Source organism: Scleropages formosus, chromosome 13 (assembly GCF_900964775.1).
Source record: "Scleropages formosus chromosome 13, fSclFor1.1, whole genome shotgun sequence".
Taxonomy (NCBI): domain Eukaryota; kingdom Metazoa; phylum Chordata; class Actinopteri; order Osteoglossiformes; family Osteoglossidae; genus Scleropages; species Scleropages formosus.
The window spans coordinates 18,264,356-18,281,282 of NC_041818.1; the positions used below are offsets into that span (position 1 = coordinate 18,264,356).

Genomic DNA, 16,927 nt, shown 5'->3' on the forward strand with positions numbered 1-16,927 from the left:
TTCCTGGTTTTCAGGCTTTTATTGGATAAAGCAGGCTTTCTTAGGAGTAACTGTATTCATTGAGAGGGATTAGCCTTTTGATTTTGTTATTGACCCCAACATTTCTTTTTCAACGAACACAGGATTGAAAGGTTCACTTAAATTACCCTCTTTCCTATTATATGATAAGTATAGCTAGAACCGTACCTGTACTATCTAAATGTTACCTGTTACCTTCCTTTCACAGCTGTGAACCAAAGTCCTCTACTAAATACACTGCTCGCAAGATCCAGCAGGATTTTTTTGTCCCATTTGACAGTTGTTTGGATATTCCTGTTGATTTTATTAAGGCTTTAGTGACTTCATCATTCCAAAGTTTTTAAACCTCAATCCATCATCCACTGCTGCTCAACAACCTGGAAAATATGAGTTTATCTGGTTTGCTCTTTTTACTGAGAGGGGTTTTTACTGTGTGCGGTAGACAACTGTGGTCTTATTGAGGGCAGCTGTTGATGTTTCAGAGCTTTGTTTAGCGTCGCCGATTGCCTCGGAGTTCAAGGGGAGGTTTTTTCTTTTTTAATCAAAGTATTTCAGTGTGTTGAGATCTGTAGAACCTGATCTGATTCAGTGTGATCGTTATTGTTCTGATCTGGTCTTTTTCATTTTATATCAGAACAAAAATAAAGTGCAGCTATTTCCATCAGTACATTTTGCAGGCAGCAGCCTAGGCCATGCCCCCAGCTGCCGGGCTGAGGGCAGCAGTTTGTTAGGACCACCAGCCTTATAAGTATTATAGAGGCCCACCATAAAGATTTGGTTGTGATTAAGGAGAAGAAAGTTAAAGGGATGTTTTCAGATTATTGGGTAAAATTCTTGGTTAGTTTTTTGTAATAATAAGAAGATAAAACCAAGCCAGTAAGTCTACCCATTGCCACCTCATACTTGAATATGCTATAGAATGTGACATTACACAAGGGGTGTCCAGCTTTTTTTAGTCAAGGACCACAATCGTTGTTGTGAACTGGCCTAAGGGGTTGTGACTCAAATTAAAAATGTGAGTGTAAAAATGTGACTCAAATTATCAAAAATGTTAATCAAAGAATCAATAGTAAATTATGAACTGAATTTTAAATGTCTAAATTGAAAAATTATTATTTCATTTCATTTAGAAGTGGTGTGTGTTCAGGTGTGTGTGTCTAACTCTATTATCCCGTGATTCAGTAGCATTTGTTTTGTATGATAGGTATAGTATTTATATTTTAGTAGCATTTATATTCATGGTAGGTATAGTATATATTAATAATTTCACAAATGCTCTTGTAGTTCTCAGGCCACACGTTGGACAACTTCTCATTATACAGAAAGCCAAATTCATAACAGTAGAGGTTTTGAGCTACGAATCTGTCTCTTGCAGGGCTTCCTGGACATGAACCTGACGGAGTTCAGGAACAGTGGCGCTAATGTGACCGGATTCCAGCTGGTGAACCATTCTGACCCAGCTGTCAGTCGGGTGGCACAACAGTGGCTTGAGTTTGACAACAAAGACTCCAAGATCATCAAGAGGACACTCAAGGTACAAGGAGGATATGGACAAGGATATCTCAGTTTCCGAATTGTGAGGATGAAGTCCTCAGGGACAGTTTACATGGGATACGTTCAAGACAGTAAAAGAGTGCCTTGATTTATATTGATTGTTAAAGTCAGTTAGACAGATAGATAGATAGATAGATAGATAGATAGATAGATAGATAGATAGATAGATAGACATCACACCTTATAACAGCAGAACTGGATGATTCTGTTGCTAAAGGTGCTCCCCTGTTTAGCATGGGTCACATGCAGAGGGTGAGAGTCGTTGTGATGGCAATGAGTTTATTTAGCATCCTTCTTTGTTCTACTTCTGCCAGAGAGTCCAGCATAACTCCCAGAACTGAGGCAGCATTCCTGACTAGTTTGTTCAGTCTGCTGGCATACCTATAGAAATGTCCCTTTACTGCATGACGCAGCTGCATAGAAAAGTGCAAACTCTACAACACACTGGTGGAAGATCTGCAACAGTGATCTATACTCTCCAAACAGTCTGAACCTAATCAAGAAGTAAAGGTGAATCTGGCCCTTAAATCAGCTATTAAAGTTTAAATAGCATGCTCAGCAGAGCATTAAAAACATAGCTACCACAAGTACGTTTCTAAAGGGTACAACAGCAACTTCTATTCTGGGATGTGAACTTGCTTAATATTGAATTACATTTCAGTTTGCTCTTGACCACCGTTCCAGCTATTCACTAGAGAACTTATTCTTTTCCCATCAGAGACAACTCTCACTGTACAGTTGCTTCTTAACGCTCATCTCTGCTCTTCCCTAGTACTCCGGGGCTCTCACCTATGACGGCGTGAGTGTGATGTCCACTGCCTTCCAGAACCTCCGTAGGCAACGTATAGACATTTCCCGTCGAGGCAATGCTGGCGACTGCCTGGCCAACCCCCCAGCACCATGGGGGCAGGGTATTGACATCCAGAGAGCCCTGCAGCAGGTAGTGGGAATAGGGGTCTTTGAAATATTGTATCTTAGTGAAAGGGCCACATGTTGAGAAGAATCCTCAGAGAGATAGATACAGTGAGCTGTTGAACTGTTGATGATTGTGATGGCCATTAGTGCAGGGTTGTTAACACCCATGGTACACAGCTGGAAGCATGAAGGGAGAAGGCTGTGCCTTCAGAAACTCAAGTACAGTCTGATTTTATCTGGTGGCAGATGGACTCATGCAATCTGAAACTACAGTTGGATTCAGAGGGATTGTTTTTCAGAGCAGGGGAAAAAGCCATTAAGATTCAGTTTTGTCTGGCATTTCCATTCACATGCCCATGAATGCCTGGGGCTGCCACAGAGGATTCTGGGTTGTGGCAAATGCACGGTTGGGGATCGAGACTGATCTCAGCCAGTTAGCTCAGTCCTTTTTACCGGGCCTTACCCAGCATCAGCACACTGCAATGAAAATTATGCAGTTCCACTTGAAATGTGTGCATCAAACAGGAAAGACTTCATTATGAAAACCTGCATGCTGGAAAGGAAATGAATAGCTTGATTCACAACGTGGCTTTTTAGACATTCAGTATTAAAATTCACTGTTTAATGTGCAAAAGTCATATGTATTAGTTTAACATATTAAAATTGATGTAAATGAAGTACCTCAAGAAAGAATTAAAATGAGTTATGACCTTGGTAGGATTAATTGAAATACGGTGTCTTTATGTAACATATTTTGCCCAACAAATAAACAAACAAAACAAGAAAAGGTAACAGTTGCTAAATATGCTGTCTAGTAGTGTGTTATAAGATATCTTTATATTAATTAGTGAGCACTGCATAAAATTTCCCCAACCCTGTTATTAAATACCTTTAAGGGTTAGAAAGGCTAGAAAGCCTTTTCTTTTTTAAAACTAAATTTATTTATATATTATGTGTAGTAAATGTAATTTCCGTTACTTCTGGAAACTTGTGACTGCATGCATTTTACATGCATTTTCAGATGTGCTGGAAGAGCTAATGCAGGTTTCTCTCACAGGTTCGAATAGATGGTCTAACTGGACACATCCAGTTCAATGAAAAAGGACGGCGGACAAACTATACTGTGAGCGTGATGGAGCTAAGACTAGCTGGACCCAAAAAAGTGAGTGACACTGTCTGTGAAAAAAGAAACTGATAAGAAAACCATCAACAATCCAACAGGCCCTCACCTGGCAGCCCAATGACCAATGACAATGATAGGGAAGTGAATTCCCTATACAGGTAGTTCTCATCTTAAGACATATACAACTTATGATGACCTGGACTTAATAATAGCTCCCCCTTTAGCTTTATGATATTACGTTTGGTCATAACCTCTAAGGGTGATCAATCCATCTCCTATATGAGACCATCCGCTACCCGCACTGCAGTGAAGCACCTGTATCTGTTACTGTTTGGCACTCAGTCAGTTTGGGTGTATAGCATATAGCAACAACTACGCTTTGTTTACAAAAGTTTGTTGTTTGTGATTCCTTTCAAGTTGCTTTTTTTTACAATGGCTAGCAGGCAAAACATGAGTATTCTGGTGGTGCAGGAAAGAAAAGCTAAAAGAAAATGGGTTTAGAAATCAGATTTAGAAATGAAAGTGAAAATAATTATAATAGTGTACCCGTATTTATGTTGTTATTATTCTGCAGTAGTATTGTTTCAACATGAATAAAGTGTGAAATTAGTGAAAAATATAACAGTCTTGTTATGCATTGCATTCTTGCATGTATTTGTTTATATACATATTTATGGCTTATATAATGCAGTATAAGGCAATTTGCAGATTACTAAGTCAACTTACAGTGGGGTTGTAGAAATGGTATGCTGTCGTAAGTAGAGGACTACCTGCGCAGCCTAGGTGGACATCCCAATCCAGGCTGTATCATTTGCAAGTCCTGAGCCAGAGCACCCTAGAGGTAAAATAGGCAGGAGTTGGTCCCTTGGCTTCACTAATCTTTCAGACTACTGGTGATGCGATTGTCTCTGCTCTCAGTTCTAAGCCCTTCCACCCCACAAGGTGCCAGTCAGTGGTGCTGGTTGCCATATGGACAACCAGCACTAAGTGGACATAGTATAAAAGTACATGATCTGTGGAACTTCTGTCAGCTGCCCAACTAGCAAAGACAAGGCACTTAGACAAGGCCAGCGAGTGCAGTAAAGCAAAAGAAACGCCACTTTTGGGACAATATACACAATCGTAATAGATACAGTTGCAGTGTAGTAACATGCTGCCCTTTCTCCTGATTCCAGGTGGGGTACTGGAATGAAGATGAGAAGTACGTGAGCACGGCAACATATGCACCAGGCAGCAACGAAACCTATGGACTGCAGAACAGGACTTACATTGTCACAACTATCCTTGTGTGTTTCATGTTATCAATGTTTAATACCTTTTTTGTGTAATACAACCAAGAAGAGAAGCTGTATTTTGGATGACAATTCTTCCTGAATGGCTGTTCAGCTGCAATCCAGGAGGGCTCAGTCTAGCAGCTTTGTCCAGCTCTCTTTACATCACTAAAAGCTCTGAAGGATATTTAAATGTGTTCAGTCAAAACAGTAAATTGAATCAGTCAGTTCCCTGTCTGAGTAGACCTAAAACTTCTAGCACTAGTTTAATAGGTGCTGCATACAGTGTCTGGTGATTTTTACGAGTCCACAGTTTTAGGAAACAGCTGCTCGCATACTGGTTAGCGCTGCTGCCTTTGTACCCAAAGATTGCAGATTCAAATCTCACCTTTGGCTGTAGTTCCCTTGAGCATGGTACTTATCCTTGATTGCTCAAGTAAAAAAAATATTACCCAGCTTTATAAATGGGTAAATAATTGTAAGCAGATTAACATTGTAAATCGCTTTGGCTTAAATCGTTAGCTAAATGAATAAATGTAAATTTGTGAAAAAAAAATTTAGCTTTTATTTATTTCCCAGTGTAGAACTGTAACAATCTAGTGAGAAATTAGTGGCCTTTCTCTCTTCTGAAATAATTTTAGTGAATAGTAAACAAGGCAAGCGTTTTATTCTTTCTTAATGAAGCAAGAAACATGCTTGTATTTCTTCTTTTGCTCCAGCAACTGTGTTCCTCTTGTAAAATAATCATGGGCCTCCAACAACATGAGTATAAAAGAAGCGGGATGGTGATAAAACTTGGCTGCAAATAAGAGCATGTTTTGGTGTGACAGGCCTGCTCCTAATCTCAGTACCATGGGAATTATTCTCTTTGAGAGCTTTCCCAACAGGTTCTCCTCTGTCAGCGGAAATGAATTTACCTTTTTTTCTTGGCTTAGCACATTGTTCGAGTAATGCAGCCATTTGACGGGTGGTCAAGCAATTTTTGACACATCACAAGTCTCACCAAGCTTTATTCATCATTGATATCTGGCCCGGCCTGCTGTGTCCGCCAGGCCCTTGAAGGCCACTGCCAGGGGACTGGGCTACTGCTCATGATAAATTCATCCAGACGGCAAAGGTTTCTGGTGCAGCAAAGACCGGAGAGCCTTCTGTCTAATCCGCTCTGGGTGAAACTGGGCCGTAACATTCCCAGTAGTAGTTCTGACTTCTCTGGGATCATTATGTAGTGGTCAGAGTATGGCTTGGGGCATCTCCTTGTGCATGGGTTCAGAGGTCATCACCTCCCACTCACTTAGCTCACATGTGATCTAAAATCAGTATTTAGTTCATTTTTGTTGAATCCTTTGTAACAAGGGGTGGTTCTTGCTGTATGTACACGGCCTAACAAGGAATATAAATTATAGATTATGGTATTAAATATTTAAATATCAAATTCTCTTTTTTCTCTGCGTTTTAGTGTTTCTCAAACTATTTTATTAATACATTTTTCATTTTTAGCTAAACTTTACATTTAACCAGTGAATTCACAGAAGAGTAGTGTGTGTTTTTCATTAAACTAGTTTTCAGTGCGCAGAGCCACAGGTGGCATGCCTGAAGTAATTTTGTCAAGATGTCCAATCTCAGTTTAATATCACAACTGAGTGCCTGGCTCATATTGCACTCAGCCTATGAAGTAGAATAGGTAAAAAGATCCAGTAGACCTGATTACATATTGTTTGGGCTGTTCAAGGTTCCATTGGCAGTTGTGCATTCGCAGAGTATTTTTACCCTGCACCACGTTTCAGAAGTTTTTTCATTGATAAACTGAGCAACACATAGTCTTCAGCAATATCATAAATTTTTAATCTAAATTCAAAGATATATTCTAATTTTCTGGCAGGAGGTTTTTTTCTTTTCTTTAGTTACATGGCTGCTCTGGTATAGTAAGAATGTATAGCACACTGACGTAGAATAAAGATGAGTAAATCTGTCTGTTTCTTCCGATTCAGGAATCTCCTTACGTGATGCTGAAGAAGAACCATGAGCAGTTTGTTGGGAATGACAAGTACGAGGGCTACTGTGTGGAGTTAGCAGCGGAGATTGCCAAGCATGTGGGGTACAACTATAAACTGGAGATCGTGAGAGATGGTAAATATGGAGCCAGAGACCCAGACACGAAGATGTGGAATGGCATGGTGGGAGAGCTGGTCTATGGTGTAAGTGGTTTTCATTAATTATATTGCAGCATTTCACGACACAACCTTATAAAACAAAACAGAACCTCCCTCCCCTCAAAAAAAGAGCAACTCAGTTATTGAATTGGGGATCAAAACCCTTCCAAAAATATGTTGCTACCTTCCAGTTACTACCTAGTGTCTTTAACTACTATTGGCCGAGTTGTAAAAACTTTACCAGTGCCTTTTTGCTGTGATTTTTTAAAATGTGACAGTATTATCTGAAGATGAGTATGGACTGAATAGTCTTTCTAAGCAGAGTTTTCTTTTATGGGCATTGATAAAAGGGCTCTTATCAGTTTATGATGGACGTTTGAACTAGAGCAAAATGGAACACCTTCCATGTAATTTCCCTTCACAATGCCAGCGACTCAGTTCAGAGGAATGACCCCATATGTTTTTTTGTGTGCAAATGGGACCTCCTCACTAATTTTCTCAGTGCTATCTATTTCCTCCACTTATATTTATTTTATACAAATGGAGATTTTTCATGTGGTCTTGCAACACAAAGGAAAAGTACGTAACGGCAAATACAGTATAATGAAATAATCAGAAAGACCAGACCAGTCTGTCTTTTCGAAGGAGGACCTGCAATGCAGACTGATGTACTTGCACTGGAGGTCCACAGTAGTGCTGACATGAAGAAGTTTTCTGAGTAGCAAGAACATCTCTTTGCACATAAAATTGTTTCAAAACTTTATCTACCAATTATGCAGGAGAGCATGACATTTATGAATTGCCTAAGCAATCACAGCTTTTTCACTCTCTATATGTTCAAAGGCTGCGGTAAAGTAAATGCAATCTGAATCTCACAGCTACTTTCCCTTTTAGTCATTATCCCCAGTGAGCTTCACTGCAATGGAGATTAATATTCATTGCACAGTCTCGGCAATATTCAGGTTCTATATGTTTCTTTGCATTTGAAAACCTTATAAATCATAACCACTGTCTATTATAAACACTATTATAATAGCCTTTGGTGCTACCCGATTCCATTGTGCCATTAGCTGAAATAAATGAGTTATTTTACTTTGCTGTTATTAAATGTGTTCTGATGACAGTCTTTTCAGAAATTGTTGCAGTGTTACCAGAAAAATGCTTGCATCTAACAAACAAAAATCATAATTTTTCTGGATGTGTAGGGGAGATCATTTTTCAGTTTTTCTGCACTTTTGAAATATATCACGTGTGTAGGCATCACACACTGTTGTAATATACTGTAATTTTATTACTGGTTACGTTTAATTCTAAACTTCCTGAAAAGCTCATTACATTAATTAGTCTTACAAGTTATCCTAATTGCAGGTTGAGTCACATAGCAAACTGTGAGACTGAAAAAAAAAAAAGTTGTCCTAATACGTTCTCAGAGCCACTGCAGCAAAAACAAAAGCAAAGATGCAGACTCTGGCTGGGTTACGCTTTTCTCCCAAATTTATAGGCAAGACAAACAAGTTACCTTTTAATAGTCACTAATTAACCTGAAATATAGGCCTTTGGATTGTCAGAGAAAACCCACCTAATCACAGGAGGAACATGAAAACTACACAGAATGAGCCAGATTCAAACCCACATATGCTTACGTGCTATGAGGCATTCACATTACCCACTGCACTACCATGCCCCTGCACTGTAAAAAGTAATTTTTTAAAAATGTATTAATTTAGTTGTTTTTAAAAGCACCTCTTTAATAAGCCTTTCCACACCATCCGTGTTTATACAGGTTCATCAGTCCACTGTAAGTTCAGGATTCTGGAGTATTCAAGTGATAGCACTTAGTAAATGAGAAAATGAGGAATACAGACTATCAGATGAAGCTGTTGGGAGTGTTATGGAAATCAGTGCAGCTGGTTACAATACACTACACACACAATGACTGAAGTGATGCTCTGAGACCCATCTACAAAGTATGACGGTAGAAGACAGGGTTATGAAGGACCTTCTATTGTTTGGATATCAAGACAAGAACCAGATGCCCTCAGTTCTGTTTGATATTAAATGTTGATGATTTCATTGTTGTATATGTTAGGGTCTCAAAGCACCTGAACCATTTCATTGAGCATGGATTTGATCTCTGCTCAGTCTGTGTTGGATTCCCCCCACAGTCAAAACTGAACTTGTCACTCTAAATTGCCTGTAGTGTGTATATGTTATATTGTTGTGTTGTTGTGGAGTATAAATAGGCAAAAATCGTTGGGAGTTCAGTGGTGTATTCAGCATTGTAAGGCACCTTGGAAAAAGGTGGCAGCTAAAAACTGTCACTATCGCTTTGAAGAAAAGTGTCAAGTCAAGTCAAGTCAAGTCAAGCTTTATTGTCATTCCACTACATGTGTGGACATACAGTGGGACGAAATGTCATGTCTCGCAGGACCACGGTGCTGTGTAAAATAAGCATAAATATAAACATGCAACACTAGACCTAAGGACAGCTTTTAGACCTACATAACTAATTTACTAAGTCGATAATCTGAAATTAGTGCAAATATACATATACTATAAACAGTTAACTATACAATACAAGTACTTACATAATAACTGTGCAGTAGAGGTATTTAAGAAGGAATAGTGCAATATGATTTGTAGTGCATTCACAAGTAAACATTTGTGTTATCTTGTTAAGTCCTTGTAACATTGGAGGTTTTATAAGAAAGTGTCTGGTGCATATAGAGAAAAGAAAAAACAGTTGGTTTGCATATGGAAACTAAATGAATAAATGTTATGTAAATTTTTGCTGCAGAAAGCAGATGTGGCAGTGGCCCCACTGACCATCACGCTGGTGAGGGAGGAGGTCATTGATTTTTCAAAACCATTCATGAGTCTGGGCATCTCCATCATGATCAAGAAGCCCATGAAGTCTAAACCCGGAGTGTTCTCCTTCCTGGACCCATTGGCCTACGAGATATGGATGTGCATCGTTTTTGCATATATTGGCGTGAGCGTTGTGCTCTTTCTGGTGAGCCGCTTCAGCCCATATGAGTGGCATGCTGATGACTTTGAAGAAGGTCAGGACCCACAACAGCAGCAGAATCAGCCCTCGAGCTCCACTCAACAACAGCAGAACCAGAACCAGTCCCCTCAGAATCAGCAGCAACAGCAGCAGAGTCAAGAGCAGACCAACGAGTTTGGGATCTTCAACAGCCTATGGTTTTCCCTCGGGGCCTTCATGCAACAGGGGTGTGACATCTCACCCAGGTAAATGACTTATACACCTTACACCCGGAGAGGATATTTTGCATATTCTAGATGAACTGAGACATCCATGATTACTATGCTCCAGGTTCCTTTCTGAAAGGATCTAGGTATGAAAAGATGGTTTTTTCAGACAGCTTTCACGTCAGTGTAATTGGTTTGAGCTGCTTGGTTTTTATATATGCATAAAGCAGTTAATGCTGAACTAAATTTTGACTGTTATTGAGCCTGCCACCTGCCCAATCAATGGATTCACAGATCTTTTTTCTTAAATGGCATTGCAAAAAGGCATTTCCTAAATTAATGAAAAATTCACTATGTGCCATATTCTCAGTCATTCCTGCTCCTTGCTGTCTTCTTTTGAGGACTGTGAAAGACACCTGCGGGAGACGGTGGCAGGGCTATTACAGGCTTTCCCCAGGAAGCTGTGACCATTCCAAGAGCAATGATAAAGAGCCACCAACCTCTTCTTAGACCGTGGCAGAACAGCCTGTGATGCAACTGGCAACCCCTTCATCAGTGGGTGATCCCAGTGTAGGCATACAAATAGCTCATTTCATGAGCATCCGGTCACACTAACCCCTACCTAGGTTTCCCTTTTCCCAGGTTCTCAGAACATTTCCGTTAAGTTTGGAGAAGTCTGTTTAGGGGTGCTTGAAAAAGGCCAGAAAGACATCCTGGAAACTGGCATCTAGAGAAATATTTGCACTGCCTTACATAGCAAATATGTCTTCTTTTGGTATTGTGGGATAGCAGGGAGTCAATTATCTTTTTTGAATATTTGTCACAAAGACACATGGAATATAATATTGCATATGAAAGCCTCCCGCTCCTCTGTAAGGCAGCTTTTACCTGACATACCTCAGTACAAGTAACAAATGTCAGCCACTTTGTGCTGCTAATTTCCTCCCCCATTGATTAAATTCCTAATTAGAGACCTTTGAGGTAGCATGGCCTCATTTCTCCTTAAACGACACTCTAGGGGCTGAGGAAGTTGGAAGATGTAGCACATTTCCAGCACAGCTTTCCCTCACATGTGCCTGGGCCACAGTGCCCCAGCTGTGTTTTTGCCTGTAATGTAAACAATGGCCAGCAGCCACCAATTTCCAGATGATCCCCGCCGCCCACCTTTCCAGGGCTTTGAAGGCCTCACTGGAATTGACAGTTGTCTTTTTTTGTCAGGTTTCATTACTGGCAAATTCAAACAGGTCAGCCCCGCGGCATCCCGGAGCACCGTCCTTGTTAACAACAAACGCCTCTGGATTCTCTGTTCCTCTTATTACCGGCTTGGCATTTAGCCGCTGGCATTTAGGATGGACACGTGTGGTTTTTTTTATTTCAAGGGGAATCACAAAATTCCATTTAGAACTGATTTTGGCTGATGCTTCAGTGAAAAATTTGCAGTTATGCAGTGGTGCTAAAATGTCAGCCTCAGAGATATTTTATGCTGCGTAATATAGTTTTTCTCCAAAACATATGAAGTTATGTCGTCTGTTTTCTCTGTTTTTGATCGAGCAATGACACAAAAACTCTATTTTTAATTTTTTCTTACAGTATTAACTTCACACTTAAGGTGTGAACCATTCAAATCAATAATCTTAACTGCCAACTGTGTCTCTCTCCTTTAGTAGGAAATTTTTAAGCATGGACAGATGCAGAAATTATGAGCGTTGTCTCACTGCTAATGTAAGACATAGTATAGGACGTCATCAATTTTGAGCAAAAAAATCAAATGGTCCTTAATCAAGGTTATCATTCACAACATCTGTTATGCCACAGGTTTAAGAACATCTTTAACCCGGGGTTCTGTTACATGAAATTGTGATCATTTAGGTGTGATTTTGTGTAAGGTATTTGATTTGTGTTTTGGGAGCAGTGTCATTATTATGTTGTATGATTTATGGGAAAAATCATCCATCCATCCATCCATCCATCCATCCATCCATCCATCCATTGATTGTCAACAGCCACTTGTCTTGGCAAGCTGGAGCCTTGCAGCGGTGAGGACACACTCAGGGGAGGACACCAGGCTGTTGCAGGGCACCCCCGACAGGGCTCGAGCCCCGGACCCGCCCCACAGCAGGCACCGGCTTAACCCACCCCGCCACCACACCCCCCCTCTGGAAAGATCATTGTTGTACATATTTTATAAATGTAGTTATGCCTATATTTGAAGTTACCACTTGTGATACCACAGTGGATACCAAAGCTTAAGTTCACCGGAGACACAGTCATGCATTTGCGCTACAGACTTTTAATCCAGAGGTTACTGGTTAAAGTCCTAGTCCTAAGAGAACCCTACCATAGTACCCTTGAGCAACATAACCTACATTTGTCCACTAAACTCGGTCTGTAAATGGATGAAGTTGTAATTCATTCTGGACAAAAGTCTGAGCTGAAGTGACAGTAATAATTTTGCTACCTTCTCCGCTTCCTGCAGCGGTGTTATCCAAGGGCAAATAGAACTGCCAGCGGTGTGCATTCCTGCCGATTGTTTAGGTGCACCTGGAATCCCACGACCGAATTACTGTCTTCATACATTCACACGGCATTGCTTCACACCAGTTAAAAAAACAGAGTGATGGTTAGACGATTGCAGGTAGCAGAAAGGGAGAGCAGCTCTGGGCCCCATTCCTGTGTGCTGCTATTTATTTATTCTAAATCCTTGTTTACTCGAGTCTCTTCAAATGTCACGACTGCCACTCAGGAGGTGCCCTTCAGGCCGTAATTCATACCCAGCCGCTTTACAGTCGACTTATCTTTATAGACAGGAGACGCTATACACAGGTGTGCTCCGCTCGCAGCCTCCCTCCGCTCCGACTCTTGACTTCTCCTCCCTGCAGCTGAATTTCGGGCCTTCGCTGAGTTAATGTCCTGCACTTTTTTATTTTAACAGACGTTTCGATCTGACTCGCAACTGGCCAGGTTAGACAGGGTCGTGAGAAGGCATGGAGAATGTTCCCACCAGGCGCGTCCTCTGGAGAATACCGGTGAAAAATGCACGGATGGCTGTCCTCGTAGCTGCTGATTTTGCCACACCTGCTGTGCGAAAATCCTGCATTTCCGCTGAAAGGGAATCGGGGTGACACTTGTCACTGTCTCCCTGCGTGGCTGTCGCTGTTGTTTTGTCGCAGGATATCTCGCTTTCGTCTTATCCACTGTCACTCTGTCCTCATCTCTTAAATACAAACAGTTTCTTGGTTAAAGATCTGAACTTATTAGGAAAGCTTTGACAGCTTAGGCGATACGTACAGCGTTGGTGCTGCCGTGTGCATCCCTTTAACAAAGCAGTGTTTGTAGCTTGATAGTCGAAATAATAAACAGCAATTTTATAAAATCAAATGGTTATTGTTATAATACCCTTACGCATATGTTCCCTGGGTTTTTCTTGTGTGCATTTGTGCTTGCATTGCTTGAAGATGCATTTTTCATGCATTTCATTCGTGAGCAGTTTCCGGGTGTTTCTGACTGCGTGCTATTCTAATCAAGTTAGCCAAGATACATTGGGAGTGTGGAGGGGCTCTTGTTGGTGTTACTGCTGGTGCAGAGCTGTGTTATAAGCCTTCTGGACATCTTCTTTGAGAATTCTTTGTTTGGCGGTAATACAATGGTTGCCGAGAGAACAGTCCCACACACAGGAGAACAGCAGATAGCTGAGCGTAATGCAGATTCCGAGACGTGCTGTGACTTGGACATGAGGCTGGAAAGCATATTCCCGAACCTTCATCTGCAGTTTCTCGTATAAGTGAGATATATGAGTGGCTGCAGCGTCCTCACGGTTCCGCGTCTGCGTGCATGAGTGTGCCCTTCGATGCAACAGGCAGCATGAACGGCCATTCTTGTGGCTCATTTCTTTTTCTTCTAATTCATCTGCCTCCTACTGCCTCACCCCTCAGAGCTCGCGCTTTATTTAAATTCCACCTCGGACGAATTGCCTCGCAGACCCCGTTTAGCCCTCGCCTAGCCCTCGCCTCTCTGTTGCAGAGTCACCTGGCAAGTTTATCCCAGAGAGCTCGGTGCCCACAAGCATCATCTGCGCACATGCATCCATGGCAACAGTTCCATCAGGAAGGGCTGCGGCAGCTGCAATGCGTAGGTTCCTACACAGGAAGGTGAACAGTAATGCTGTTCCACAAGGTGATAACAGGGAAGCTTTTGACAGGGGAGATTTCTCTTCCACCCTTTGCCTGCTGGCACGAATGTCTCAGCCTAAATTCGCTCTCCGCAACCCGGCACTTAAAAACTCCGCAGCGGTCACCGCGCCATGTCAACCGGCACTGTAAGCATGCTGCCGTCAACCCCGGCATAGGTGTGTGACACCGTGCCCGGGAGCACTCACACAGCACCCCCTCTTTTTGTTCTGCCGCCCCTCTACTGTTGCTTGAACATTGTGATTTATGTACTGGCAATACGGGCTGAATAAAGTTGCCTGTTTCCCACAGGTGTCTGCTCCGACGGAGGTGTACTACATCAATCGAGATAAATAGCGGGGGAAAAATTATTTGTAATTTATTTTTAAATCTGCCTGACAGTCATTTGTCATTTCATACCAGCTCCTCCCATGAATTTTTCCTGGTGATGTCGCTTGATGATTCGTGTGGTTATGATATTGGATTTAATATTACTTATTTGATAAAAAGTTTTACGACAAGCCTTCAATGGGACAGTGCAAGGAAACACTGGAGAAAGAGCTGGCCTTTGTGTAATCATGTCCTATCCTTTGGTACAAAATAAGGCAGGACAGATGACGTTCTTTTATTAAACATCCCAAAATGTATGGATGTTGCTCAGATTCCCCAAACCACAGATGTAATATGGGTTACTTAGGAGTTTTTTAACCTTATTTCTTGCCATAAGACAAGCCTAAGTGGTGCTTCATTTAAGACATTTAAAAAGTAATAATAATAATATTAATTATTATTATTGTTGTTGTTATTATTATTCATGGATACTTGCAGTCCAGTGGGGGGTGCGGTGACACAGTGGGTTTAGCTGGGTCCCACTCTTTGGCGGGTCTGAGGTTCAAGTCATGCTTGGGGTGCCTTGCAACGGACCGGCGTCCTGTCCTGGGTGTGTCCCCTCCCCCTCCAGCCTTGCGCCCTGTGTTGCTGGGTTGGGCTCCGGTTCAGGACAAGCGGCTTCTGACAGTGTGTGTGTATTTGCAGTCCCAGGACTGGTACAACGCACTGCTTTTGAAAGTACCGTGGAACGTTCACATTCAGAACTCATAGTGAAGCTCTGGCAAATCAGCATAGGTCTCTCTTGGATTACTAGAACACCTACCTGGAGAGGGGCACAGCTGAGGGCTAGATGTCCTTGAGGCTGAGTTGTGTATTTCCTGCTGTAGAGAGGAGCAGTAGTTACTGTAGAACAAATCCTCTGACTTGTCCGTCTCACAGACCGCAGACATGGGATCTCAGTAACAAAACCTTCTTTCTGCCGAACCACAGTTCGGCTTGGAGTCCGCAGAGCGCTGCCATGGCAACACGGGTTTGCTGGTCTTCCTTCCGCATGGTGTTGGGTGGAATCCTGCTCTCAGCTGTGCTTGAGTTTGTGTGTGAGTGTGTCTATATACTGTATATAAGTTTGTGGGTTTGCTTGTACCAAAGCATTACAACATCTATGGCCTCAGGGCACCCCTTGTACGTACATGCATAAATGTACATACATCCTGGAGAATGGCACTTTAAACATGGTGCACTGCAATCAGACCACTTTTGGGAGCAAATGGATATTCCTGGACTGCCAGGTCCTCTATTCTCTCCCAGCGTGAGTCAGAGGGACACACGGGTAGTATGGTTTATTGATCGCAGCACCTTGGTTCACAATGAACAGTGTTGGCAGAACACAAGTCACGCACACACACACACACACACACACACACACTCTTGCTGAAAGCGCGTGTCCCAAGCAGGGTCACTGCAAGCCAGAGCCTAACCCGGCAACACAAGGTGCAAGGCTGGAGGGGGAGGGAACACACCCAGGACAGCACACCCCTCTTCCACAAGGTACTCGAAGCAAGACTTGAACCCCAGACCCACCACAGAGCAAGACCCAGCCAAACCCACTGTGCCACCACACCCCCCTTTTTGGTGCACAGTCATTAATGCAAAATTATAAGGTAGAAATAACTAAATGAAACCTGTTTTTTCAATGGTTCGGTAGTTTTTTGTCACTGCACTCTGCTCACTTACATAGAACAAAAACGTGAGGGAGGGTTCCATTGTGTATTTGCCACGTGAAGCTTTGTCTTGTTACTGCTGCTGTTGAAGGATTGGTCTGACATCTTTTAAAGCATTTTGCTAGTAAGATGTAAAAAAAATCAGGAAAGCATCTGTGCGATTGTGTGTATGCTGAGGGCAGCATTTATAAGCCTATGAATGTCAGTATGAGTGACAAATTTAGACAAAATAATGAACATATCTTGCTCTTCAGTAACACAGCTTAACAGGCACAAGGAGTAAAATTATTGTCTGTTGCTTTTAGCATTTTGTTAAACATTTTAAAATGTGACTCACAAAGAAACATTGTGTAAAATAATCCATTTCTTACTTTAATGCACACAATTACCAGGCTTTGCCAGGGGCATTGTCAGCTGCGGACCGCATTAGCATAATTACTGGTTTCTTCTTGAGCAGAATGTAAAT

The 16,927-nt window shown here is 41.8% G+C and overlaps 1 protein-coding gene across 4 annotated transcripts in view; it reads left to right on the forward strand.

The window, feature by feature from the left end:
* The window catches only part of gria1a (glutamate receptor, ionotropic, AMPA 1a), a 59,106-nt gene that overhangs the window by 28,796 nt on the left and 13,383 nt on the right, over positions 1-16,927 (forward strand). For all 4 annotated transcript variants that reach the window (XM_018756473.2, XM_018756476.2, XM_018756474.2 and 1 more), the window contains exons 6-11: positions 1,394-1,552; positions 2,345-2,512; positions 3,545-3,649; positions 4,786-4,896; positions 6,870-7,076; positions 9,829-10,283. In XM_018756473.2, coding sequence (XP_018611989.2) covers positions 1,394-1,552; positions 2,345-2,512; positions 3,545-3,649; positions 4,786-4,896; positions 6,870-7,076; positions 9,829-10,283 — 1,205 coding nt within the window. The remainder of the gene's footprint in view (positions 1-1,393; positions 1,553-2,344; positions 2,513-3,544; positions 3,650-4,785; positions 4,897-6,869; positions 7,077-9,828; positions 10,284-16,927) is intronic.